Below are 26,895 nucleotides of genomic sequence, written 5' to 3'. Positions count from 1 at the left end.
AGGATTTTGATGAAGAAAAATCTTCCCAAAGGGCAGAACTTCAAGAGATAAAATAATTTTTCATCTTTCCTGGAAGGGGAGAGCTGGCCACAGGTGTGCATTTACACTGAATCAAGAGCGACTGGCAATTTGGCAGGATGACTAGGGACTTGGAAGGGATATCACTGGAAAGTTAAGACAAGAGGTTTGGGGAAGCGGTATGTGGACTGAGCTTTCCAAGCAGGTACACAGAATGTGAAGATATTCGTGTTCCACCAAAGAACTGCCTCAGCAGCAGAGTATCTTAACAACCAAGAGAATAAAATTACCTGTTTTGTGGATGGCAGTCAGCCACTTTTCACAGCCACCCATGCCTTACCCAATGCACACATGATCAAGGTGGCTGTAGTAAACATGAATAGACCTGGAGATTATGATACTAAGCGAAGTCAGAAACAGAAAGACAAATTACCATATATCACTTAGATGTGGAATCTAAAATACAACATAGGAGTTCCCTGGTAACCTAGCTATCTAGAATCCAGTGTTGTTACTGCTGTGGATGGGGTCACCACTGTGGTGCAGGTTCCATCCCTGGCCTAGGAACCTCCACTTGCCATGGGTGTGGCCAGAAAGTAAATCAATAAATAAAAATAAAATATGACACAAATGAACATATTTATGAGACAGAAACAGACTCCCTGATATAGAGAACAGATCTTAGTTGCCAAGGGGGGCAGTGGGAGGTTTGGGAGTTTGAGATCAGCAGATGGAAACTCTTATATACAGGATGAATAGACAACAAGGTCCTACTCTATAGCGCCATATGGTATAGGTCCTACTATACCAAAGTCCTACTGTATAGTGCCGGGGAGTCATATTGAATATCTTGTGATAAATCATAATGGATAAGAAGATTAAAAAGAACATATATGTTGGAGTTCCCATCGTGGCACAGTGGTTAACGAATCTGACTAGGAACCATGAGGTTGCGGGTTGGATCCCTGGCCTTGCTCAGTGGGTTAAGATCTGGTGTTGCTATGAGCTGTGGTGTAGGTCACAGACGAGGCTCGGATCCTGCGTTGCTGTGGCTCTGGTGTAGGCTGACAGCTACAGCTCCGATTAGACCCCTAGCCTGGGAACCTCCATATGCCACAGGAGCAGCCCTTAGAAAAGGCGAAAAGACAACAACAACAAAAAAGAACATATATGTGTAACTGAATCGCTGTTTCGTACAGCAGAAATTAACACAATATTGTAGATCAATACATTTCAATAAAATTAAAAACAACAACAACAAAGTTGCTGTAGCAGCCATGATAATGATTAGTAACATGAACTTTCAGGCACCAAGATCAATTTGGTTCTACTCAATGATGAGTGCCTAGACTAACTGCAAAGACCTACAATGCCACCATTCCTGATACTGGATCAATTCCATCATGGAAGGGGTAGCAATTTCCTCTTACTAGAATACTCTGGATATGGATCTATCTTCGTTGTCCTCAGTATTTCTGTCAAAACCATCATCTACAAACTTACAGAATGCCTTATTCCTCATCACGGTTTTCCATACAATACTGCTTCTGACCAGGGGACTTATTTTATGGGTAATTATAAAGCACAACAATGGGGAATTCATAGTCTTACTTACCAGAGCTGGCCTGAAAGAACAGTGGAACAGCAGGCATTATCAATTTATAATCTCTCAGCTCCAAATCTATCCTTCTTTGTGTTACTAGGCTGAGCGTCATAAACAAGGGCTCCTTTTTCTTCTTCTTTTTTTTTTTTTGGTCTTTTTAGGGCAGCACCAGCCCCATAAGGAGGTTCCTAGGCTAAGGGTCAAACTGAAGCTGTAGCTACTGGCCTACACCACAGCTCACGGCAACACCAGATCCTTAACCCACTGATCGAGGTGAGGGATCAAACCCACGTCCTCATGGATACTAGTTGGGTCCATTAACCACTGAGCCATGATGGGAACTCCCAAGGACTCCTTTTTCTTTCCTTCTTTTTTTTTAAGGGCCGTACCTGTGACAAATGGAAGTTCACAGGCTAGGGGTCAAATCAGAGCTGCAGCTGGGCTGCAGATCCAAGCCACATCTGCTACCTATGTCGCAGCTTGCAGCAATGCCAGATCCTTAGCCCACTGAGCAAGGCCAGGGATCGAACCTGCATCCTCAGGATACTAGTCAGGTTCTTAACCCACTAAACCTCAGTGTGAACTAGGATTCCTGTCTCAAATGACTCATTGGTGTTGGGTTTTATTAAAAGCACTATAAGACCACTGCAAAGTGATGGAGAGAAGAAGGAGCTTCTCTTCCTATGGAGTGTTTTTATTTCACATGGCAGTTAGCGTATCTGTGTACAGGTCTAGTATTGCTCACCTCAGAGACCATGGCAGACTGGCTCCTCATACATACTCTGGCTAATTTCTCAGCCTCCCAGCAGGCCAAATCTATGGATCAGCTCCAGTTCCTTGCTCTAGCAAATGTTACTGTCACGACAGGTTGCATGTCCCTGTAGCAGCCACACCATCTCCAAAGAGGTCTAAAACTCAGATTGGGAGGAAAGCTGAAGGAAGCTATTTTGTTAATTCTTTCTTTGTTCACTCCTTTATCCTGGAGGATAATCACTGTTCTGCACATGCTACTTTTTTTTTTTTTTTTGGTCTTTTTTTGTCTTTTCTAGGGCCGCACCTGCAGCATATGGAGGTTCCCAGGCCAGGGGTCTAATCAGAGCTGTGGCCACCAGCCTACGCCAGAGCCACAGCGACACTGGATCCGATCTGCAAGTCTGCAACCTACACCACAGCTTATGGCAACACGGGATCCTTAACCCACTGAACAAGGCCAGGGATCGAAGCCGCAACCTCATGGTTCCTAGTCGGATTCGTTAACCACTGAGCCACAATAGGAACTCCTGCACATGCTATTTCTGAATCCCTTGAGTCTCTTTTACCTGTTTTAGCAAAGAATCCTTTACCAATAAACAGTCTTTGTTTTTCACTTTTCCCTGTTGAATCATTGATATGGTTTCTACCTTCTGAGTGATACAAATGGCTTTTTGAGAATATCCACAGTATCAGCCAGATACCAGTTGGGCTGGGATCACGTCTAATGTCCTCCAGTTTATGCTCTCATTCAGCAACCGATTTGTCCTGTAAGTAGGATTCACTAGCACGGAATTAAAGCGTGGGGATGGGAGTGAGCACTCTATTACTCCTAATAACCTACTAGCAAAATTTCTGCTTCCCAGCCTGACAACTTTGGGTTCTGATGGTTTGGAAGTTTTCATTCTCAGAGTTCCTGCTGTGGTGCAGTGGGTTAAGGATTCAATTCCTGGCCTGGGGAACTTCTACATGCCTCGGGTGTGGCTATAAAATTTTTTAAGTTTTCATTCCCAAAGGAGATATCCTTCTACCAGGGGACAAAATGGTGCCATTAAACTGGAACTTGAGCCTGCCACCTGGCCACTTTGTGCTACTCATGCCAACGAACTAAAACGCAGAGAACAGGAAGTTCTTTATTGGCAAAGGGATGTGACCCTGACCATCAGACCAAAATAGAGGTTCGTTACTACATGAAGGAAGTGAGAATCCTGAGGCCATTCTTAGTATTCCCATGTCCTACAATAAAAGTTAGTGAAAACTACAACATGCCAGTTCAGGCAGGACTCCTCATGACATTAACCCTTTAGCAATGACGATCTGGGTTACTCCGCAAGGCAAGAAACTCTATGACCAACACAGGTTCTTGCTGAGAGCAGAAGGAATATGGAGTGGTTAAGAAAAAATATAGCTACAACCATGTGACTAATTATAGAAACAAAGGATAGCTGTATATTAGAGGTCTAATTTTGCTTTTATCTTTATTTAAAAAGTTAAATATGGGAGTTCCTGTTGTGGCACACACAAACCTGACTAGTAGCTATGAGGATGCGGGTTTGATCCCTGGCCTTGCTCAGTGTGTTAAAGATCTGGCGTTGTGGTGAACTGCGGTGTAGATCGCAGACATGGCTTGGATCCAAAGTTGCTGTGGCTGTGGTATAGGCCATAGCTGTAGCTCCAATTAGACCCCTACCCTAGGAACTTCCATATGCCACAGATGCAGCCCTTTAAAAAAAAAAAAAGAAAATTCTTTAAATTTATAAGTTACATTTAATGTTTTAAAAGATATCTGTTCAATCAAAAGTTCTTAAAAGTGATTGTTAGAGCTTCCGTGCCTGCCTGCTTGCACCTCTCACAAGCATCCTATCTTAATAAATTGATTTCTTGCCTAAAAAAAAAAAAAAAAAAAAAAAAAAGTGACTTGTTAAAATTTGCTACACTTTAAATAGGATAAGATTTGTAAATTGATTCTAAAAGATTAAGAACTTAGTTTTAAAATTTTAGCTTTACTAAAAATAGAATTGCCATATGATCCAGCAATCCCACTACTGGGCAAATATCCAGACAAAACTCTAATTTGAAAAGATACATGCACCCCAAAGTTCATAGCAGCTCTATTTACAACAGCCAAGACTTGGAAACAACCTAAATGTCCATCAACAGATGAATGGATAAAGAAGATGTGGAATGTACATAGATAATAGAATACTACGCAGCCATAAAAAATGCCATTTGCAGTAATGTGGATGGAACCAGAGATTATCATACTAAGTGAAGTAGGTAAAAAAAAAGAGACAAATGCACATATGATTATTATTTATACGTGAATTCTAAAATATGACATAAAGTGGAATTCCTGGTGGTTCAGTGGGTTAAGGATCCAGTATTGCTGCTGCTTGGCTCAGGTCACTGCTGTGGTGCACGTTTGATCCCTGGCCTGGGAACTTCCACATGCCATAGGTGCAGCCAAAATAAAAAAGATGAATGAACTTATCTATGAAACAGAAACAGACTCGCAGATCTAGAGAACCCAGAAACACACTCACAGGTCTACAGAACCAACTTATAGCTACTAGGGAGGGGGGTAAGGATAGACTGGAGTTTGGAATTAACAGATACAAACTATTATATATAGAATGGATAAACAAGGTCCTACTGTATAGCACAGGGAACTATATTCACTATCCTATGATAAACTGTAATGGAAAAGAATATTAAAAGGATATGTATGTATAACTGAATCACTGTGCTGTACAGCAGAAATTAACACATTGTAAATCAACCAACCATACTTCAATAAAATAAAAAGATTTGAAAAATAAAATTTTAGCCTTTACAAATTGAATATTATTTTTTTAAATATAAGAATTCTAAATAGGCTTTTCTGCACACAAAGCCACTTCAACTGGGCATCAAGAAAGTAACCTACAACCAGTGGTATACTGGGGCCAACTTGCTAAATATTTAGGAATCTCGCAAGCTGGTTGTTAAACACAGTGTTATTAAAAATTAGCACAATTAAATTACATTAAAAATGAAGGTAATAAATATTCTAAATTTATCTTTCTACTTATTTTATTACTTTTTCTTTTTACTATTATCCACTTTTTTTTTTTTTTTTTGCTTTTTAGGGCTGTACATGTGGTATATGGAGGTTCCCAGGCTGAGGGTCGAATTGGAGCTGTAGCTGCCGTCCTGCACCACAGCCACAGCAACACAGGATCCAAGCTGTGTCTGCAACCTACACCACAGCTCACAGCAACACCAGATCCTTAACCCACTGAGCAAGGCCAGGGATCAAACCTGCGTCCTCATGGACGCTAGTCAGATTCATTAACCACTGAGCCATGACAGGAACTCCCTATTATCCATGTTCTTGAGAATATTTTTAAAATTTTATCTGTAACATGGAAATTACCATTTCTTCCTAATTCCACATTCATTGATGTCATGTTAGTAGCTTGAATCAGCCATGTTGGAAGTATCTATACCACAGAAATAAGCAAACTACATATCAGGGCTTCATGGATTAAGAAAAGCCTTGGGAAAACTGTGCTCTGATATTCCAATAAAAGAGCCACACTCCAAAGAGGAGATGGCAAATAAAATAGTATATAAGAGCTGAAAGAACTTTAGAGATCACCTAATAGTTTAAGGCAGTCCATGGAGACTCAGAAAGAACTCCAAGGGGTGTTCTGAAGCTAAGTACACGAAGTTTGAAAAGGAACAGTGTTCAAATACACAGTAGCACAAAATAGGGAGGAAAAGAACACTGGTCAAGAAAGAAACCGTGAGAAATGGCAGGCTGTAAAATGATTGAAACTTAACACAAATGAAATTCTAAGGGGTTTGGACTTTAACCCACAAGGCAATGGACGCTACTGAAAGTTTGAGGGCAGAAAAGAAGACATTAATCTGGTCAGCAGTACATCAGATGCTGTGAAGACAGTAAAACACTATAATTTTGAAAACTGTGAAGCAGACAAAAAAAATTACATATAATAAACAAAAATCTTGAGTAAGGTGTTAAAAAATCAATTAAAACTCAAAGCTCAAAAGAACATATAAACTCTGTGATTCCATTTATATAAAACGCAAACCCATCTATACTGACAAGAAAGCAAGCCAGTGGTTGCCAATTGCTAGAGATGAACTACAAAGGGGCACAAGATCTTGTGGGTGATAGAAACGTTCTGTATGACTGTAATGGATGCAAATAATTACAGAAACATATTAACTGATACACTTTAAATGGATGGAATTTATTGCACTAAAGTAATCCTTTGTGAACCTGGTAAGAAGAAAAAGAAAAACTACAACTCAAATTAATCAGACATTAGATGAGATATATTTAGGCATAAATGGAAAAGTTACACAAATGACAGCAATTTTAGAGGGCTAAAACCAAACTTCTAGTTTCCCTCTTTTCATCTAATTAGCTCTCGGTACCTAGAGTCACTATCATTTTTTCCCCGAGATATTATGTGCAGGTAAAAGCTCATTTCATAACTTATCCTTGCCCCATCCCCATGCTATCCAATTCTTCCCATTTCCTAACAATCTCTGGCAGGTAGCTCATTTTCTTAATCTGTGTAATGGGAATAACATTATCTACCTCACAGGTATAGCAAGAGCTTAAAAGTAATTGCCTTGCCTTAGTCATTTTCTACACATTATACTCCTTGAAGGCAGATCTGTAAAAAGGTCCGAGGCAATCAAAACTAGGCTCCACAGACACAGGTGCAGAAGACAAAAAGGAGTAACTTTTCCAAGTGTGCCCCTTACAAAAGTATTCCTAGTACCCTCTAGAATACGATCTATAAGTTCAAGACAGAGCAAGGTTTAAGGACAATACCAGGAGATCTAAATCTCAAGATCCCTGTGCCACTAATACTGGGAGGTATACCCGAGGATTCTGAGGGCTGCCACCTTAATGCGAAGTGACTCACGAGCAAGTAGAGTAACTGTTCAAACTCTGAACTCGGAGGTGGTTCAGGGAAGTCCGCGCAGCCCGCTGCTCTAGAAAGGCTGCAACTGCTGAAAGTAGCAAAATGGCTTTTGTTGGGCCTAACCGCCTTCCGGAGCACCCCCAAAGTCAGAGCAGAAGTGAACTAACTGCTAAACCTAGTTGCCAGAATCCACTGGAAGTCGCTGCAATTGGAGAAATCATGAGTTTGCCGCCTTATCAAGTTTAAAACAATAAGTAACCCCAACTCCCACTTACAAAATACCCTACTGTTTCCTCTTGCTCCCCTGCCTCATCGTGGGGAATGGAACGAGAAGACCAGGCTTCCTGCTCCGCCCATAGAAGGCCCGGAATCAGCTAGGGGCTAAAAATTGGGGACGGATAAAGCTACCTCTGGCCACAGACTCTACAATGAGATGGTGTAATCCCAGCGTCAGACCCGTTCAGGCCCTCACACTGGGGCCCAGAGATCCGCGGGGCACCGCAGCAGCAGCATTCGTGGGACTAGGAGAACGGTAGGTGGCCAACCTCACCTGCCGCTTGTTCATCCGCCGCACATCGTCCAGAAAATCTAGAGACAGCATGGCGCGGCTGGCGAGGGGACGCGAGCAGTAGGAGAGACGAACTGTGTTACCAGCGGCAGGAACGGCTGGCTCACCGGCCGCGCTCACACTGGACAGGACCCCGCGGCGCCCGCACTTCCGCTTCCGGGGCGGAACCGGGGCAGCCCTGCCCCTTCGCTGCGGAAAACAGACAAAGGGACGCGTGACCTTCCTAATCCAGCCTCTTGGCCTAGCTTCGCTGTAGAAGGGCTTTCGTATCCGGTACCTCGGCTGCTGCAAACAGACCGAAACCCACTTCCCCACCTCAGCCCCGCGGCCCCACACGGAGGCGGCCACTCGGGTTTAGCTAGAAGGCCTCCCTGCAACCTCCAGAAGGCGGGCCCTGGTGCACACCTGGCTAATAGGGAGCTGTGTCTCTGGGGTTTGCGAGTAGAACCGGCCTGTGATTGGCTGGCGCGTTCAAGCCGGGGCCGCGGGCCTGGGTGTGGCCCTGGACATTTCCCCAGCCCGGCCTCCTCTGGTAGGGCTGGTCTACCGAGCTAAGGGAAACTGAACGGCTCTGTTTCAGTAGTGCTGTTGGGTAAGGGCGGAATATATGAGAGACTTGCAAAGCACTGCCTGAACCTTTCAGGAGTTTAGGAAACTCTTGGTTTGAGAGAAAACAACCCGGTAGGATTAGAAAACTAATGTGACAGTGTGAAAAGACCATCTGTGGTGCGGATTGTCAGGTAGTCAGTCCCTTCCTCCTTTATTTTGACCTAACAGGATCTGATAGTATCCCTGAGAAGAATCTCCTGTTTTGTTTTTTGTTTTTTTTTTACCTTGGGCACCACAAGGTGACTCTTATCGCTTATTGCTGTCTGTACAGCTCTTCCTTGGCTTACCTCCCAATGAAACCATCATAAATTGAAATTATAAGTTGGGAGTTTCCATTGTATCTCAGAGGGTTAAGAAGCCGGCTAGTATCCCTGAGGATGCGGGTTGGATCCCTGGCCCCCAGCTTTTTAACAGTACCAGACTCTTTTCTTCATATGTTTTAACACGTACAAACAATACATGCGTACATTCTCATTGTAAAAGATTAAAACATGACAGGCAATCTAGCCACTCCACTGCTGGCTATATACCTGAAAGAATTCAAAGCAGGGTCTTGAAGAGCTGTTTGTATACCCATGTTCATAGCAGCATTATTCACAATATTTAAAAAGTGGAAGCAACTCAAATGTCCCTTAATGAAGGAATGAATAACAAAGGAAGTATAAACATACTATGGAATATTATTATGGCTTAAAAAGGAATGAAGTCCTATATGCTACCACATGGGTGAACCTTGAGAACATTATTCTAAGTGAAATAAGCCGAATACAAAAGGACAAATACTGTCTGAGTCCCTTATATGAGGTACCTAGAAGTAGTCAGATTCAGAGACAGAAAGTAGAACAGTGGTTCAAGGGTTAGGGGGAGGAGGAAATGGGGAGTTGCTTAATGGATACAGAATTTTAATTTTTCAGGATGGAAAAGTTCTGGAGATTGCTTGCACAGCAATGTGAATGTACTTGACACCACTGAACTCTACTCTTAAAAATAGGTAAGATGGTACATTGTTTGTTATGTGGATTTGACCACAATTTGAAATTAAAAAGCGAGTAGAATGTGATGGTTCTTTTTGCTCTTAGAGAGTCTTTTAGAGAGTCTTAGAGAGTCTCTCCCCTCTCTAAACCCATCATCACTATTAAAAGTTTTGGAGAGTTCCCCTTGTGGCTCAGCAGTAACTAACCTGACTAGTATCCATGAGGACTCAGTTTCAATCCCTGGCCTTGCTCAATGGGTTAAGGATCCATCATTGCTGTGAACTGTGGTGTAGGTTGAAGACACAGCTCAGATCTTGTGTTGCTGTGGCGTAGCTGCAGTTCTGATTCTACCCCTAGACCAGGAACCTCCATATGCCTCAGATGTGGCCCTGGAAAGCAAAAATAAATAAATAAATAAATAAATAAATAAATAAAGGTTTTTGCTGGAGTTGCCGTCGTGGCACAGTGGTTAACAAATCTGACTAGGAACCATGAGGTGGCCGGTTCAAACCCTGGCCTTGCCTAGTGGGTTAAGGATCTGGCGTTGCTGTGAGCTGTGGTGTAGGTTGCAGACGCGGCTCAGATCCTGCATTGCTGTGGCCCTGGCGTAGGCCGGTGGCTACAGCTCTGATTAGACCCCTAGCCTGGGAACCTCCATATGCCGAGGGAGCGGCCCTAGAAAAGGCAAAAAGACAAAAAAAAAAAAAAAGTTTTTGCTTTTGTTTTTTTGGCCACACCCTCAGTATTCTGAAGTTCCAGGGCCAGAGCCTAGGCTGTAGCAAAGAGCAGCAGTGACAACACAGGATCCCTAACCCACTGTGCCTCCAGGTAATTCCAACAATTTTCCCTTATAGTGCTTTTTCCCCATGTACTTAAAGTTTACACTCATTTTTTCACATAATTGGGATCACACTATACATTTCCTTTCAGTTTTTGCTCTCTTCCACTTCAGTGAGTTCTCTAGTCACATGACTGGGCAAATATCTCCTAATCTATCAGCATTTTTCCAACATGAGATCCCTGGACCAGTGATATATCAAGTTATCTACAGGCTATTTCAGCAGGAAGAGAAACTTTGTTCCCATCTATTTCATAAATTTTAAATGTCAGATTAATTAGGATTTTCTCAGAAACCATGTTATATCTCAATAGTCATTTCGCTCTTAAAAGTTTATTTTGTATTGGCTCTATAGTTTATCTCAGCTAATGTTCAGTTGGTAGGATGTAGTTAATCTAAAGTAATGTATTATTTTGTAATATGTGTTATTTATGTGCTGAATTTGAAATTTCATTGTGTTGTAGTTTATTTCAATTCATAAAAATGGATCATTAATCAGATCAGTTAGTTGAAAATTATCTAAGTCAGGATGCTGAATATTTTCAAACTCAGTAAAAAAGGTGTAAGTAAAGCATTGCTCAGGAATCCAGTGCAAACATAGATGTGAAGGGTGAATCTGACTGTGCTGAGTCTGGGTAAGTCACAAGTGTAATGAATTATGATGAGCAGTTGAAAAAGAAAAGTGCTAATGAGACATACAATGAGGCTCTAAGATGTATGTTTTTATTAAACTGGTAGTCCATTTGCCCCTGGCCCCCAGTACATTACATCTATTTCATTACATAGATTATGAAACTTAGTCAAACAAATGAAATTTTAGTGCCATTTTTGAAAAAAGTTCGGTGGCCAATCTAGTAACCACAAAAAATATTTTTTCTGGAGGAAGAAGATCCCACAAAATAATGTTTACTGATATAACTTTGATAAAATTTCTTCCTAAAAGTAAGAGAAGTGATCAAAACTATAAAGCTATCTGGAGTTCCCAGAACCAATGGGAACAAGTGGAAACCAATCCAACTAGTAACCATGATGTTTCGGGTTCGAGCCCAGGCCTCGCTCTGTGGGTTAAGGATCCAGCATTGCCATGAGCTGTGGTTTAGGCCACAGGTAAGGCTTGGATCTGGTGTGGCTGTGGCTGTGGCATAGGCCTGCAGCAGCAGCTCCTATTTGACCCCTAGCCTGAGAACTTCCATATGCCACATGTGCAGCCCTTAAAAAATAAAATAAAAATAAAAAAATAAAGTTATGCTTTTTACTTATTTAAATTTTTTTTTTTTTTTTTTTTTTTTTTTTTTTTTTTTGCTTTTTAGGGCCACACTAGTGGCACATGGAGGTTCCCAGACTAGGGGTCTAATCGGAGCTACAACTGCCAGCCTACAGCACAGCCATAGCAACGCCAGATCTGAGCCGCCTCTGCGAACTACACCATTGCTCACGGTAACGCTGGATCCTTAACCCACTGAGCATAGGCCAGGGATCAAACTCACAACCTTATGGTTCCTAGTCAGATTCATTTCTGCGTGCCATGATGGGAACTTCAAGCTATGCTTTTTAAAGTCAAAACAGTGACAGGACACATTCTTGTCAAAAAGCTTTTAAAGTCAGACATAGTGTTAATGGTTAATAGCTCATTAAGAAAGTTAAATAAGATTTTGGCAAAATTATTTTATCAAAAGATACTATCGAAGGAGTTCCCTTCGTGGCTCAGTGGTTAACGAACCCTACTAGGGTCCATGAGGATGTGGGTTCAGTCCCTGGCCTTACTCAGTGGGTTAAGGATCCGGCGTTGCCGTGAGCTGTGGTATAGGTCGCAGACGCGGCTTGGATCCTGTGTTTCTGTGGCTATGGCTTAGGCTGGCAGCTACAGCTCTGATTCAACCCCTAACCTGGGAACCACAGCCTTAAAACAGCAAAATTAGAAAGAAAAAAATAAAAAATACTATTAAAAAAAGATATTATTGGACATCGCATAATATCAATGGCATATAAAGTCGACAAGCATATTGTCTGGAGTTGTCTAGGGCTGCTGGAGAAAGTTATCCAACTGTGCTGGGTCCTGGAAACCGATCACCACCTTCCCTTCACTTTCATTAATCTGATGAATTAGTTATCCATGTATGTATAACAAATTACCCCCAAAAATTGGTAAATAACAAATTTACCAACTTATAGCAAAAAACTTTGTCTCATAGTTTCTGTGGGTCAGAAATTTGGGTCCCTGGTAGTTTAGGTTCAAGGTCTCTCATGAAGTTGCAGTTAAGCTGTCCAGAGGGACTGCAGTCTCCAGAAGGCTACAGCTGAGTTAGGACCGACTTCCGAGCTCACTCATGTAGTAGCTGTCAGTAGGTCCTGGTTATCCCTGGGCTGTCCAATTGCATGGGAAAAAGAAACTATTGAAGAAAAACTCAACTTACTACCTTAATCCCTACCCAACTTATCTGCTTCCACAAACATCCCTTCTTCCTCATTTCTTATCAGTTAAAAGAGGAATACCTCCTCCTCTTTAAAGCTAACTCTGCCACCCGCCCAAAGTGTCTCTCTTACACCTCCTCAGAACTTTTACCCTTAATCATCCCTTCTCAAGGCACATTGTGGTGCAGTGGAAACAATCCGACTAGTATCCATGAGGACGCAGGTTTGATCTGTGGCCTCGCTCCGTAAGTCAGGGATCTGGTGTTGCTGTGAGCTGTGGTGTAGGTTGCAGATGTGGCTCGGATCCCTAGTTGCTGTGGCTGTGGCATAGGCCGGTAGGTCCAGTGGCTACAGCTCGGATTCAACCCCTAGCCTGGGAACCTCCATGTGCCGCAGGAGCAGCCCTAGAAAAGGCAAAAAGACAAAAACAAAAACAAAAAAACCCCTTCTTTTTCTTTTTCTTTTTTTGTCTTTTTGCTATTTCTTTGGGCCGCTCCCGCGGCATATGGAGGTTCCCAGGCTAGGGGTCGAATAGGAGCTGCAGCCAGTGGCCTACGCCAGAGCCACAGCAACGGGGGATCTGAGCCGCGTCTGCAGCCTACACCACAGCTCACGGCAATGCCAGATCGTTAACCCACTGAGCAAGGCCAGGGACTGAACCCGCAACCTCATGGTTCCTAGTCGAATTCGTTAACCACTGCGCCACGACGGGAACTCCCCCTTCTTTTTCTTAATTTCTTTCCCTCAACTTTCTCTTTTCCCAGCATATGGTCATGTTCAGCTATTTCTTATAAAATTTTTATTCTGAGTGTTTTATTGAGGTCTAATTTACATTCAATAAAATGCGCAAATGATATGTATACAGCTTGATGAATTTTAACAAATATACATGTCCATTTAACCATCATCTACATCTTTCTTCAATTCAATGAAAGTCAATTCAATGACTTTCCTATGGCTGAAAGTCATAAAATAACTGACTGAAACCTCAAGGTCCCATTTTCCAACTTGCCTCTTTCCAGCTTGTCATTCTCAGTCTCCATCATGGACTCTTTTTTTTTTTTTTCCGTTTTAGGGCCGCACCCACAGCACATGGAGACTCCTAGGCTAGGGGCCAAATTGGAGCCATAGCTGCTGGCCCACACCACAGCCACAGCCTTGTCAGATTCGAGCCACATCTGCAACCTATGCCCAGCTTGCGGCAACACCAGATCCTTTAACTCACTGAGCGAGGCAAGGGTCAAACCTGCATCCTCATGGATACCAGTTGGGTTCTTAACCCACTGAGCCACAAGAGGAACTCCTCCATCATGGACTCTAGCTCATTCCTTAAATGTTGGAATCCTCTTCCATCTTCTCACCCTACACTGCCTCTGGGTGATCATAATCTGTTCTCATGACTTCAACTATCTTCTCTATGCATTCAACTCTCCAGTATCTCTTCCTGGACATTATTAGACCTTTATATCAACTGCCTCCAGACACCTCTACTTGGATGTTCAATAGACATCTCAAACTCACTATGTCCAAATGTCACATCTCCCCATCCTCACTACTCCCCATAAAAGACCTGTTCTTCATTTTATGTTCTAAATCTCCACAGAGGCACCACCCGATCACAAGAGGAAGTTCCCACCGCACCATGACAGAAACTCCTTATTCTACTTTCTTAATATCTCTCCTATTCATCCACTCTCTCCTTTCCTACTACCTTAGTTCATGCTACTGTTACTTACCCTGATTATTGCAATGAATTCCTGATCCATCGTCCAGCCTGCAGTCTTGCTCCCATGTATTGCCTCACTCCAATCTCTTCTCCACACTACAGCCAGAGATGTATCCAGGTCATTAATTTGATGGTGTTATTTCCTTACATTAAAATCTTTCAGGGAGTTCCCATTGTAGCTCAGCGGTAAGGAATCCGGCTAGTATCAATGAAGAGGCAGGTTCGATCCTTGGCCTCGCTTAGCGGGTTAAGGATCTGGCATTGTGGTGAGCTGTGCTGTAGGTCGAAGACAAAGCTTGGATCCTGTGTTGCTGTGGCTGTGGTGTAGGCCGGCAGCTGTAGCTCCAATTCCACCCCTAACCTGGGAATATCCATATGCCACCGGTGCAGCCCTAAAAGGCAAAAAAAAACCCCAAAACCCAAAACTTTCAGTATGGTGTTCCCATTGTGGCTCAGTGGCAATGAATCCGACTAGTTCCGTGAGGACACAGGTTCAACCTCCAGCCTCCCTCAGTGGGTTAAGGATCCATTGTTGCCATGAGCTGTTGTGTAGGTCACAGATACAGTTTGGATCTGGTTCCTGTGACTCTGGTGTAGGCTGGCAGCTATAGCTCCGATTCAACCCCTAGCCTGGAACCCTCCATAAGCCTTGGGATTGGCCCTAGAAATGGCAAAAAAGACCAAAAAAAAAAAAAAAAAGAATGATTCTAAGGGTTGGAGTTCTCTTGTGGTGTGGTGGTAATGAATCTGACTAGTCCATGAGGACGTGGGTTCAATCCCTGGCCTTGCTCAGTGGGTTAAGGACTTGGCATTGCCATGAGCTGTGGTGTAGGTTGCAGACGTGGCTCAGATCTGGCATTGCTGTGGCTGTGGTGTAGGCTGGCAGCTGTAGCTCTGATTTGAACCCTAGCCTGGGAACCTCCTTATGCTGTGGGTGTGGCCCTAAAAAGACCAAAAAACAAAAGAATGATGAATTATCCTCAGAGATCCATGGAGATGGTGGCCCACTTTGTGTGCTCAAGGCTGAAAGTGGATTTATCAAAGTAGAAGATATGGCCCTTGTCGTTGAAGCTCATTCGCAGCAGCAGCAAAAAAAAAAAAAAAAAAAAAAAACCCGAAAAAACAGCTTTATGAAAGGAAACAAGTTAAGGTATAACTGCTAGCCTCTACTTGCTGTAGAATCTCAGAGAAGAAAAGAATCTTTGAGGCATGGCCTTAGTCAAAGGAGACTTCTGAGAGAAGCTGGGTCACAGCTGGGCCAGCTTTGCATTGTATTAGAGGAAACATAATGTCAGATACAGATTAGAAATAGGGTTGGGTGTGACAAGAGGGCTAATACCCAGGCTTTGTTCCTGGGAGCTTATGGTTTTAAATAAAAGATAGGCTGAGCAAGAAATAATTGAGATAAGGGGGATCTATTAGGAAGGAATAGGACCTGGAGAGATTAATATAAACTGGGTGGATCTGGAAAGGCTTAATGAGATTTCCCTACAGTGCTTGGGTGGAAATGGTATCTCTGATGAAAATAATTCAGGGAGTTCTGTTCTGGAGCAGCAGAAATGAATCCGACTAGTATCCATGAAGATGTGGGTTCGATCCCTGGCCCATGCTCAGTGGGTTGGGGATCTGGCATTGCCATGAGCTGTGATGTAGGTTGCAGACCCAGCTCAGATCTGGCATTGCTGTGGCTGTGGTGTAGGATGGCAGCTGTAGCTCTGATTCAACCCCTAGCCTGGGGACTTCCATATACTGCCAGTGTGGACCTAAAAAAAAAAAAAAAAAAAAAAAATGGAGTTCCCTTCATGGCTCAGTGGTTAACGAATCCAATTAGGAACCATGAAGTTGCGGATTTGATCCCTGCCCTCACTCAGTGGGTTAAGGATCCGGCGTTGCTGTGAGCTGTGGCTTGACTTTGAGCCACGTCTGTGACCTATACAATAGCTCACAGCAATGCTGGATCCTTAACCCACTAAGCAAGGCCAGGGATGGAACCTGCATCCTTATGGATCCTAGTTGGCTTTGTTACTGCTGAGCCACGACGGGAACTCCCTGACCCACTTGACTTTGAGTCACTGATCAACCACTCCTTAATTATGTGATCCTGGGCCAGTTGGTTAACTCTTTGTATCCTCAGTTTTCTGGTATGTAAAATGAGAATAAAAATCATTTTCATCATCTGAAGATTAAATAAGCTAATACATGTTAATAAAGCTGTTGGCACAATGGATGACAAATGGTAAGTGGACAATGAATGCTAATTATTAAAAACAAGAAGTGCGTTCAAACTGATATCCAAATACTCAAACCTGAGGAAGCCTGTCATTCTATAACTGAGCCCCAGCTAATTACTTTGGTACAAGTCAAGGACAGAAGCAAAGTTGTCTCCGTTTTTGAAAACCTATGATTCAGTGGAGTTCCCTTTGTGGCACAGCAGAAACAAATCCGACTAGGAACCATGAGGTTGTGGTTTGATCCCTGGCCTCATTCAGTGGGTTAAGGATCTGGCATTGCCGTGAGCTGTGGTGTAGGTCGCAGACATGGCTTGGATCCCTCGTTGCTGTGATGTAGGCCGGTAGCTGTAGCTCCGATTAGACCTCATAGCCTGGGAACCTCCACAGGGCTGCACCCACCCTAAAAAAAACCCCTGTGGTTCATCAGTTTCTCCTTGACTTTCCCAGTGAAGGAGGTAGTGGGTAGAAGGAGAAGGTCTTCCTATGACCCTGACAGGAAAGGAAGTGGCCCAAGCATATCAGGGCAGGCCAGTGCACAGGCCACACGAAGCCTAGCTCTTCCCTGGTGCCACCTCCCAAAAGTTTATACCTGGGTTTGCTGGGAGGACCCATCCACCAGCCTGATCAGGTCTGAGGCTAAAGAGATGGGACTTTCTGCCCACCCACCCACTGGCTATGGACATCAGAGACCAAGGTTTGAAATTGTAGTTCTGTATAACATGGGGCATCAGGGGATAACGAACCTGATCAGCCACTTCATGGCTCAGTGGTTAATGAACCTGACCAGGATCCATGAAGACGTGGGCTCTCTGATCCCTGGCCTTGCTTAGCCGGTTAAGGATCCGGCATTGCCATGAGCTTTGGTGTAGATTCAGATGTGGCTTGGATCTGATGTTGCTGTGGCTGTGGTGTAGGCCGGCAGCTGCAGCTCCAATTCGACTCCTAGCCTGGGAACCTCCACAGGTAGCCCTAAAAAGTGGAAACAAAACAAAACAAAACAGTAGCATCAGGAAGAGATCTCATTACCCCAAATCAAAGGTGCCTTCTGTGCAGAGATTACTGGAGTCAATCAAGTCTCCCTGGAAGACTTTCAGAGAGCTCTCTTTAGAAAGTCCTGGACAGCTGCAGGGGCAGCGGGAGAAGGAAGTGCGGGCCTTCTGAGTTGGTATTTGTGTACATGGGGTGGGGGTGGGGGCACCAATTTCCTGTTTGGTCATTCTGCTGTGGCTGAAACAAGAAAGGGGTCATGCCGTTTGTTTTTTAGTTCTTAAAGAGGAGAGAGCCCTGTTGTGAATGTGGAGGTTCTGTGGGTGAAGGGCCAAGAGTGGGGCAACCGTAGTCTCTCCCCTCCTCCTCTGTCACTGATGCATTGCCTTCTGAGTTTCTGCATCCTAGAGCTAATGACAAGGGATTGGCTCCTCTTGAGGGATTCCATGGGAATCTGTTGAGGCAATGAATCACCACCGGAAATGTGGTTTATGTAAATCTGGATTTGAATATAATGTTCTCTTAGTGTAACCACATTCAAAGATAGGATCAGTAGCAATCATTTATATATGTACGCAAGTAATAAAAAAACATTAACCTAAAGGCTTCTATGTGCCTGCCTTCAAGATGCTCATGCTGAAACCCTGCATGATTTGGCCACTGCCTCCCTCATCAGTTTGATCTCTGATTTCTTGCCAAGCCCTCACCCTACAGTCCAGGCACATGCAAATGCTTGCAGCCCTAGGATGTGACAGAGGGTTAATGAAGCGAGCTTTGGGCCAAACTGTTTTACCCTTTGCAGATTTTGTGACTCTAGACAAGTTACTTTATCTCTCTGTATTTGTACCTCAATTTCTTTATCTGTAAACAGGAATGTGATAACTAGGGGTTTTTATGAAGATAAAGTGAGCTAAGAATGTAAACTACTAGAACAGTGCCTGACAATAAATAATGGCTATTATTATTATATCATTATTATTATCATCAGAATGCCCTTCCATGGAGTTCCCATTGTGGCTCAGTGGTTAACGTATCTGACTAGGAACCGTGAGGTTGCGGGTTTGATCCCTGGACTCGCTCAGTGGGTTAAGGATCCAGCGTTGCCCTGAGCTGTGGTATAGGTCGCAGACTTGGCTTGGATCCCGCGTTGCTGTGGCTCTGGTGTAGGCCAGTGGCTAAAGCTCCGATTCGACCCCTAGCCTGGGACCCTCCATATGCCTCGGGAGCGGCCCTAGAAATGGCAAAAAGATCAAAAAAAAAAAAAAAAATGCCCTTCCATGTGAAGGCCTGAAAAACTCCTACTTCTTTTTCTAGGCTCTGTTTAAGAATCCTCTGCTATGTGAAGCCCACCCAGACCTCCCCTGGGCTTAGTTAACACTTCTTTAGTTCTACTTCTTTATTTTATACGTAATTTTATATATTCTTTGGTACAAGGAACTTCAATCATATTCAGTTTTCTTGCATCAAAAATAAGGTTTTGGAGTTCCCATCGTGGCTCAGTGGAAACAAATCTGATTAGGATCCATGAGGACTTGGGTTCCATCCCTGGCCTCGCTCAGTGGGTTGCCATGAGCTGTGGTGTAGGTCACAGACGCAGCTCTGATCTGGCATTGCCGTGGCTGTGGTGTAGGCCATCGGCTACAGCTCCAATTTGACTCCTAGCCTGGGAGCCTCTGCACGCCGAGAGTGCAGCCCTAAAAAGACAAAACGATGAAAAATAAAGTTTCAAGGCCTGACATCAGCTGAAAACAGAATAATCACTCTAGGAGCAAATCCTCCTTTTAGAAAGAAGAGCTCCTTAACCCATTTGAATCAGTAGCTAGTAAACTGGAACTGAACTGGTGAAGGAATATTTTTGGGGTGGAGTACTTCCTGTGCTGGGCCTGCCTATTCCAGGTTTGTCAACATCCTGCCTTCCAAGTCCTGCTGTTAACTAGGCTGCCCAGAGAAAAACGCACCATCCCAGCCTCACCTCTCACCCTGGGGGCCCCCAAACACACAGCATTTCTTTCAGTTCCACAAAAGGCTTCCAGGCCTTTGCTCCCTCTGCTCTTTCTGACTCCAGCAATTTGCAGTCCTCCCTTCTCCTTTTCTTAGCCATTCTGTAGGGCATCATCATTCCCTCCTCCACCCCCATAAGGCCTTCTTTTGTCTCCCCATGATAGTTAAATGATTCTCCTAGGTGGCCACTCAGCCCCTCAGCCCCTCAGACAGATTTCCCCAGTTGCAACACTTACTACATTTTATTTTATTTTATTTTATTTTATTTTATTTATTTATTTATTTATTTTTTGGTCTTTTGTCTTTTGTTGTTGTTGTTGTTGCTATTTCTTGGGCTGATCCCGCGGCATATGGAGGTTCCCAGGCTAGGGGTCGAATCGGAGCTGTAGCTGCCAGCCTACGCCAGAGCCACAGCAACACGGTATCCGAGCTGCGTCTGCGACCTACACCACAGCTCACGGCAACGCCGGATCGTTAACCCGCTGAGCAAGGGCAGGGACCAAACCCGCAACCTCATGGTTCCTAGTCGGATTCATTAACCACTGCGCCACGGCGGGAACTCCTACATTTTATTTTAATATCTGCTTGGTTTTTCTGCTAAACTGTAGGTTTCACAAGCTAGGGAATAGGCCTATAAAATTAGCTCTAGGTACAACTGACCCGTGGTTGATGTGTAGTAACTTTCTTTCTTTCTTTTTTTTTTTTTTGTCTTTTGTCTTTTTTTTTAGGGCTGTACCCGCGGTATATGGAAGTTCCCAGGCTAGGGGTCTAATCGGAGCTGTTGCTGCTGGCCTACACCAGAGCCACAGCAACTCCAGATCTGAGCCTCATCTGCAACCTACACCACGCTCTCAGCAACGCCAGATCCTTAACACACAGCGAGGCTGGGGATTGAACCCCAAACCTCATGGTTCCTAGTCGGATTCATTTCCGCTGCGCCAAGATGGGAACTCCCAGTAACTATTGTTAAGAGAAAAAAAGTAAGGAAACAAGTGAACAGAAGGAATGAATGTCTGGTAGCAGGCACTTGCATCAGATTCCCTGTCTTTTTAGCTTTGCAAGGGATTCTGTGCACCACGGGGCTGAAAAACAAACAAAGCTCCCCCATTGCTCAGCAGGTTAAGGATCCTATGTTGCCACTGCAGCAGCTCAGGTCACTGCTATGGCTCGGGTTCCATCCCTGTCCTGGGAACTTCCACATGCCTCCAGCAAGGCCAAAACCAAAACCAAAACAAATAAAATTTCAAACTTGAGACTCTCAGATTATGAGAGTTTTCACCCACTTCCTCCATAATTCAGTGGTACCCAATTCAACATGCTTTGAAAAGAAGCAAGAAAAAAGGAAAGGAAAGAAAAATATAGAGGCAAAATACTTTAATGTCAAAGTGTCTCTAAACCTAGGGCTGTCTGATACAAAAGCCACTGGCTGCATGGGCCACTGAGCACTTGAAATGGGGCCGGTCTGAATTAACATGTGCTGAAAGTATAAAATACATCCTATATTTGGAAGACTTAGGATGAAAGAGAAATGTAAACTATTGGCAATATTGATTACAAGTTAAAATTATAATACTTTTGATATATTGAGTTAAATAAAATACATTAAATTTAATTTCACCTGTTCCTTTTCACTCTTTTTAATATGGCTACTAAATAATTTACAGATTACATTTGTGCGCATGTAGAAGTTAATTTGCAAGCTGAGTCAGATGGCTACCTCTTTCCTTCCTTCCTTCATCTTCTTTTCTTTTCTTTTCGCTATGCCCGCAGCATGTAGAATTTCCCAAGGTAGGAATCGAACCTGTGACATAGCAGTGACCCAGTTGGCTGCAGTGACAACACCAGATCCTTAACCCACTGCGCCACAGGAGAATTTCCGGCTTACCTTTCTGCTGTTCAGATCTGCTTTTCAGTCCTTTCCTGGTCTGCTAAATGCCCATGTACCCGGGCATTTTCTCCATTGACTCTGCTGTGACCTCGGGTGCTAGGATTTTGTGTGGCAACAGTGTCTGCCCCCTGTGTCCTGACCTTGGGTCTTATTTGCTCAGTTTGCTCACCAAAACTCTCAGTTTCTATCCCTGGCTGGAGCCTGTGACCTAACTATAACACTACACAGTTCCCTTGGGGCTAGAGTTTGTTTTTGATTTACTCTGTGTTCATTGCATGTGGGAGTTTGGCAAAAAGAAATGAGATCAGCTCTTTAGGAAGATATTTTGAAGTCACCTATCAGAATATACTGACAGTGACAGATGAGAAAACACACCACCAAATGCTTCAAGTTGATAATTATAATAAGCAACTTGTCAATATATGCAAACTATTTTCCCCTCCATTCCCTTGAGCTAAGAGAAGATTGAGAGTTCCCATTGTGGCTCAATGGGTTAAGAGCCTGACTAGTATCCAAGGGGATGCAGATCCGATCCCTGGACTCACCTAGTAGGTTAAGGATTCGGCGTTGCCAAGTAGGTAAAAAATGCAGCTTGGATCCTGTGTTGCTGTGGCTGAGGCATAGGCCTGCAGCTGTAGCTGATTTGACCCCTAGCCTGGAAACTTCCATATGCTGCAGATTCAGTCCTAAAAAAAAAGAGAGGGAGAGAGGGAGAGAGATTGTCCTGAGTCTTCAGCTGTAATTTTTTGGCCAATGAATTCTCTCACTGCAGAAAAGTCAGCTCTGTCCTCTGCCCTGAGTTTTCTTTTACATAAAGTGAGGCCTTCTCATTCATTGCCAACTTTGAAAGTCCATACCTTTACGTATATGAGTGGGAAGGAGAGTAGTTCTAAACAATCACAAATCAGAAGCACACGTCTCTCCCAACTCTTTCTTCCTTTCCTCAGTCCCTCCTCTTCAGTGGCACCAACTCTCTGCTTGTCTGTGGTGTAGGGGTAGGCAAGCACTGGTGCTTTGGGACATGTGACCTGGGCTCCCATCCCAACTCTGCCCCATGCTAGCAGTGTGATTTGGGGCAAGTGACTTCACATCTCTGAGCCTGTTTCCTCCTCTATACATTTGGGATAACATAGTCTTAAGGAAAACAGCTGGCTCAGAGGAACTGTTTATTACTGTATATGTTTGTATCACACACCCCTGCGGACTTTGAGAGGCTCTATTCCTGCCAGTATGTACAATTGCTGCCTTTGCTTTATTAAAAAGATAATTACGGAGAGTTCCCATTGTGGCACAGCAGAAATGGATCCAACTAATAACCATGAGGTTGGGGGGTTGATCCCTGGCTTCGCTCAGTAGGTTAAGGATTCGGTGGCCTCACCATAACAGGTGAGCTGTGGTGTAGGTCACAGACATGGCTCAGATCCTGCGTTGCTGTGGCTATGGTGTAGGCTGACCATGTAGCTCTAGTTCAACCCCTAACCTGGGAACCTTCATATGCCATGGGTGCAGCCCTAAAAAGAAAAAGAAAAAAAAAAAAAAAGATAATTACAGAGGTTCCCTGGTAGCCTAGCAGGTTAAGGCTCTGGCATTGTCACAGCTGTGGCTCGTGTTGCTGCTGTGGTGTGTGTTTGATACCTGGCTCTGGAACTTCCACATGCCATGGGCACGGCCAAAAAGAAAAAAAAACTTATATGTATAGCTTTCCCGAGCTTTAGAAAGAAAAATACATCTCACTGACTCAGTTACTCTCTTTGGTTAATATCTTACTTTGCCCTTTCTTGGAGGGCCTGTGGTTTTCTGCCTTGGCCTTCTTGACTTTCTTCTCTGCCTTGTGTCATCTGCTCTGGCACTGCAGCGACCCTCAAGACACCACCTCGGTAATGACCAGCTGTGGGTAAATCCACTGGTCCTCTATCTGTCCCCATTTTCCCCAACTTCAGCACCATGACGTTTGGCATTCGCCATCCCTTCTTCTTTTTGTTTTCTGACTTTTTAGGCCCACACCTACGGCATATGGAGATTCCCAGGCTAGGGGCTGAATCGGAGCTGTAGCTGCAGGCCTACACTACAGCCACAGCAATGCCAGATCCTTAACCCACTGAGTGAGGCCAGGGATCAAACCCACAACCTCATGGTTCCTAGTCGGATTTGTTTCTGCTGCACCACGATGGGAGCTCCTAGGTTTATTTATTTATTTATTTTGTCTTTTCTGTCTTTTTAGGGCCACACCCACGGCATATGGAGGTTCCCAAGCTAGGGGTTGAATTGGAGCTGCAGCTGCCAGCCTACGCCATGGCCACAGCAACGTGGGATCTGAGCCAGGTCTGCGACCTACACCACAGCTCGCGGCAACGCCGGATCCTTAACCCACTGAGCAAGGCCAGGGGTCGAACCTGCATCCTCATGGATGCGAGTCAGATTGGTTTCCGCTATGCCATGGCGGGAACTCCTCACCACCCCTTCTTCAGATGCTTTCCTCCTCCTATAGCTCCCAAGACCACCTGAAGTTAGCCACTCAGACAGATGAGCATCCTCATAAGTGTACCAGTTCCTAGTGGTCTTGTCTCCTTCCTCTCGTTGCCGACTATCCCATTTTTCAAAGGTATGTCACAATTTTTCCTCTCTCCTCAGACCTTCCACCAGCTGCGCTCCTCGCCCCTCTCCCATCAATGACATTCCTTCTCGCTTGCTGGTGCTTACTCCAGAGCCTGCACCTGCAGACACACCACATCCAGCGCCACTGCTCCAGCTCACAAGGGGAAGTGGCTTCCTCACTAAAGCGGAGCCCTCCACCTTTGCCAGGAGGGCCCTCCCCTCTTGCCATCTAGGTACCCTTAGGGGGAAAGAACAAATCATCAGTGAAATGTCTTCAGCCTTTCCCATTCTACTACTTCCTCCCTGTCAACATTTAGGATTTCTTTCATCTTAAAAAATATTTTCTCGGAGTTCCCGTCGTAGCGCAGTGGTTAATGAATCCGAGTAGGAACCATGAGGTTGCAGGTTTGCTCCCTGCCCTTGCTCAGTGGGTTAAGGGTCCGGCGTTACCGTGAGCTGTGGTGTAGGTTGCAGACGTGGCTCGGATCCCACGTTGCTGTGGCTCTGGTGTAGGCCGGTGGCTACAGCTCCAATTAGACTCCTAGCCTGGGAACCTCCATATGCCGCGGGAGTGGCCCAATAAATGGTAAAAAGACCAAAAAAAATTTTTTTTCTCCCTTGCCCTCACTTCCCCTCTAGTCTTCCCCCTCCTCCTCTATTTTTTTTTTTTTTTTTTTGTATTTTCTTGGGCCGCTCCGGCAGCATATGGAGGTTCCCAGGCTAGGGGTCTAATCGGAGCTGTAGCCGCCAGCCTACACCAGGGCCACAGCAACGCCGGATCCGAGCCGTCTGTGACCTACACCACATATCATGGCAACGCCGGGTGTTAACCCACTGAGCAAGGCCAGGGACCGAACCCGCAACCTCATGGTTCCTAGTCGGATTCGTTAACCACTGGGCCACGACGGGGAACTCCTCTCCTCCTCTATTTTAACCAAAGTTCTGGAAATCAAGCCTGTGCTCTCTGCTTCCTCCTCTTGCTCTCCACTCTGCTTTCTGCCTTTCGGCTCTGCTCAGGGCTCCCTGCGTGCCAGGAATTCTGAATGCTTTATAGAGATGTAGGAGTCCCTTAATCACAAGGGTGGCGATAGTGCTGTCTCTGTAAACCACCTGGGGAGTGTAGATGGCTTCAGGAAATTAGCCAAGGTTCTAAACACCTGCCAGGGGTTTGCAGTCGGACCACTGGGCTCAGAGTCTGTGCTCTTGGCCACCATACTCAGCCTGGATGGTGTCTCTTCTCGGCACCCAGCACATGCCCTGCATGTAGCAGGAGATGGATAAATACGTCTGAATGAATGAACACATCCTAACCCCATGGTTCAGGTTCTTATTCTCTCATACTTGGAATGACCAACCCATGAATCAAAGGGTTCTTAAAAAGTACATGGGCTTGGGTTTACATTCTGAAAGAAACATAGTTTTCATTTTTTCCTCAAGAGTCTATGTTCCCCCAAAAGCTAATAACTCCTTGATTCATTCATTTTTCTGTCTTCCATTTCATTTTGCCCAGCCTCCTCCCCGTTACATCCTGTATATTGTCATTAGATGACAGGATTGTCAATGTTTTGTTCTAATTCTGTCTCAGTAAAAATGAAAGAACAAATAACCTCCCTTCACCTGAAAAGTCTTAAATGCCTCCCCGGCTGACTGCCTCCAAGATAAAAATCAAACACTTTGGCCCAACGGCCAAGACTTTCGGTAATCAAGCTCCAGCACATTTTACAAGTGCTATCTCTCACTTTTCTTTTACTTGAATCCTCTGTTCCAACCTGAAGTCTTTCTGTAACGTCAGAAGTTCTGTACTAAACCAGCTTTTAGCAATTCATTCAAAAATAATGCATTACAGAGTTCCTGTCAGAACTCTTCGGGTTAAGAATCTGACTGGTATCCATGAGAATGTGGGTTCGATCCGTAGTCTCACTCAGTGGGTTAAAGGATCTGGTTTTGCCATGAGCTGTGGTGTAGGCTGGCAGCTGCAGCTCCAATTCAACCCCTAGCCTAAGAACTTCCATTTGCCGTGGGTGTAGCTCTAAAAAAAAGACCAAAAAAAAAAAAAAAAAAACAAACAAACAAAAAAAAAAAACCACCCCACAAAAATAATGTATTACATTCCTGGAGTTCCACCATGACTCAGCAGGTTAAGACCTCAACTAGTATCCATGAGAATGCAGGTTCTATCCCTGGCCTTGCTCAGTGGGTTAAGGGTCTGGCATTGCCATGAGCTGTAGTGTAGGTTGTAGATGTGACTCAAGATCTGGTGTTGCTACAGCTGTGGTCTAGGCTGGCAGCTTCAGCTCCGATTTGACCCCTACCTTGGGAACGTCCTTATGTTGCAGGCACGGCCCTGAAACGAAAAAAAATAAGTAGATAAATAAAAAATAATGTATTACATTCCTGGTCTAATCTGGGCACTATGTCTGATCCTGAGAATACAAAAATGACTACAACACAGTCCTTGCCCTTGAGAAATTATCAGTCTAATCTGGGAGAAAGATGTGACAACAAAACTCCCAAAATAGGAGATGGCAAACTATTCAAGGGAATTATTCCTGCTTGGCGGTTGTATGAAGCTGATGGTAAGGAAAACTAAGTTAAACATATCTGTACTCTTTACATGCTTCTTTTACAACAAGCATGCATTAATTTTATAACCAGGAAAAAAGTCATGTTCAGTGAAGATTATTGTTAATTCCATTTTGAGCACCTGAGTTCCACAGGAGAATAAACATAACTATCAAAGAATTAGTCA

The 26,895-nt window shown here is 44.2% G+C and overlaps 1 protein-coding gene across 1 annotated transcript in view; it reads right to left on the bottom strand.

Moving 5' to 3' along the window:
- SEC11A (SEC11 homolog A, signal peptidase complex subunit) overlaps positions 1 to 8,036 on the bottom strand; it is a 46,077-nt gene extending 38,041 nt beyond the window's left edge. Inside the window, exon 1 of the mRNA XM_021098904.2 lies at positions 7,868 to 8,036. Coding sequence (XP_020954563.1) covers positions 7,868 to 7,918 — 51 coding nt within the window. The 5' untranslated portion in view covers positions 7,919 to 8,036. The remainder of the gene's footprint in view (positions 1 to 7,867) is intronic.
- Between the last annotated feature and the right edge of the window lie 18,859 nt (positions 8,037 to 26,895).

The sequence above is a fragment of the Sus scrofa genome, chromosome 7 (genome assembly GCF_054392235.1).
Source record: "Sus scrofa isolate SSC_HxYL_T2T_F1_AM1 chromosome 7, Sscrofa_HxYL_maternal_Yorkshire_Landrace_v2.0, whole genome shotgun sequence".
Lineage (NCBI taxonomy): Eukaryota > Metazoa > Chordata > Mammalia > Artiodactyla > Suidae > Sus > Sus scrofa.
This window is presented reverse-complemented; position numbering and strand designations above follow the sequence as displayed.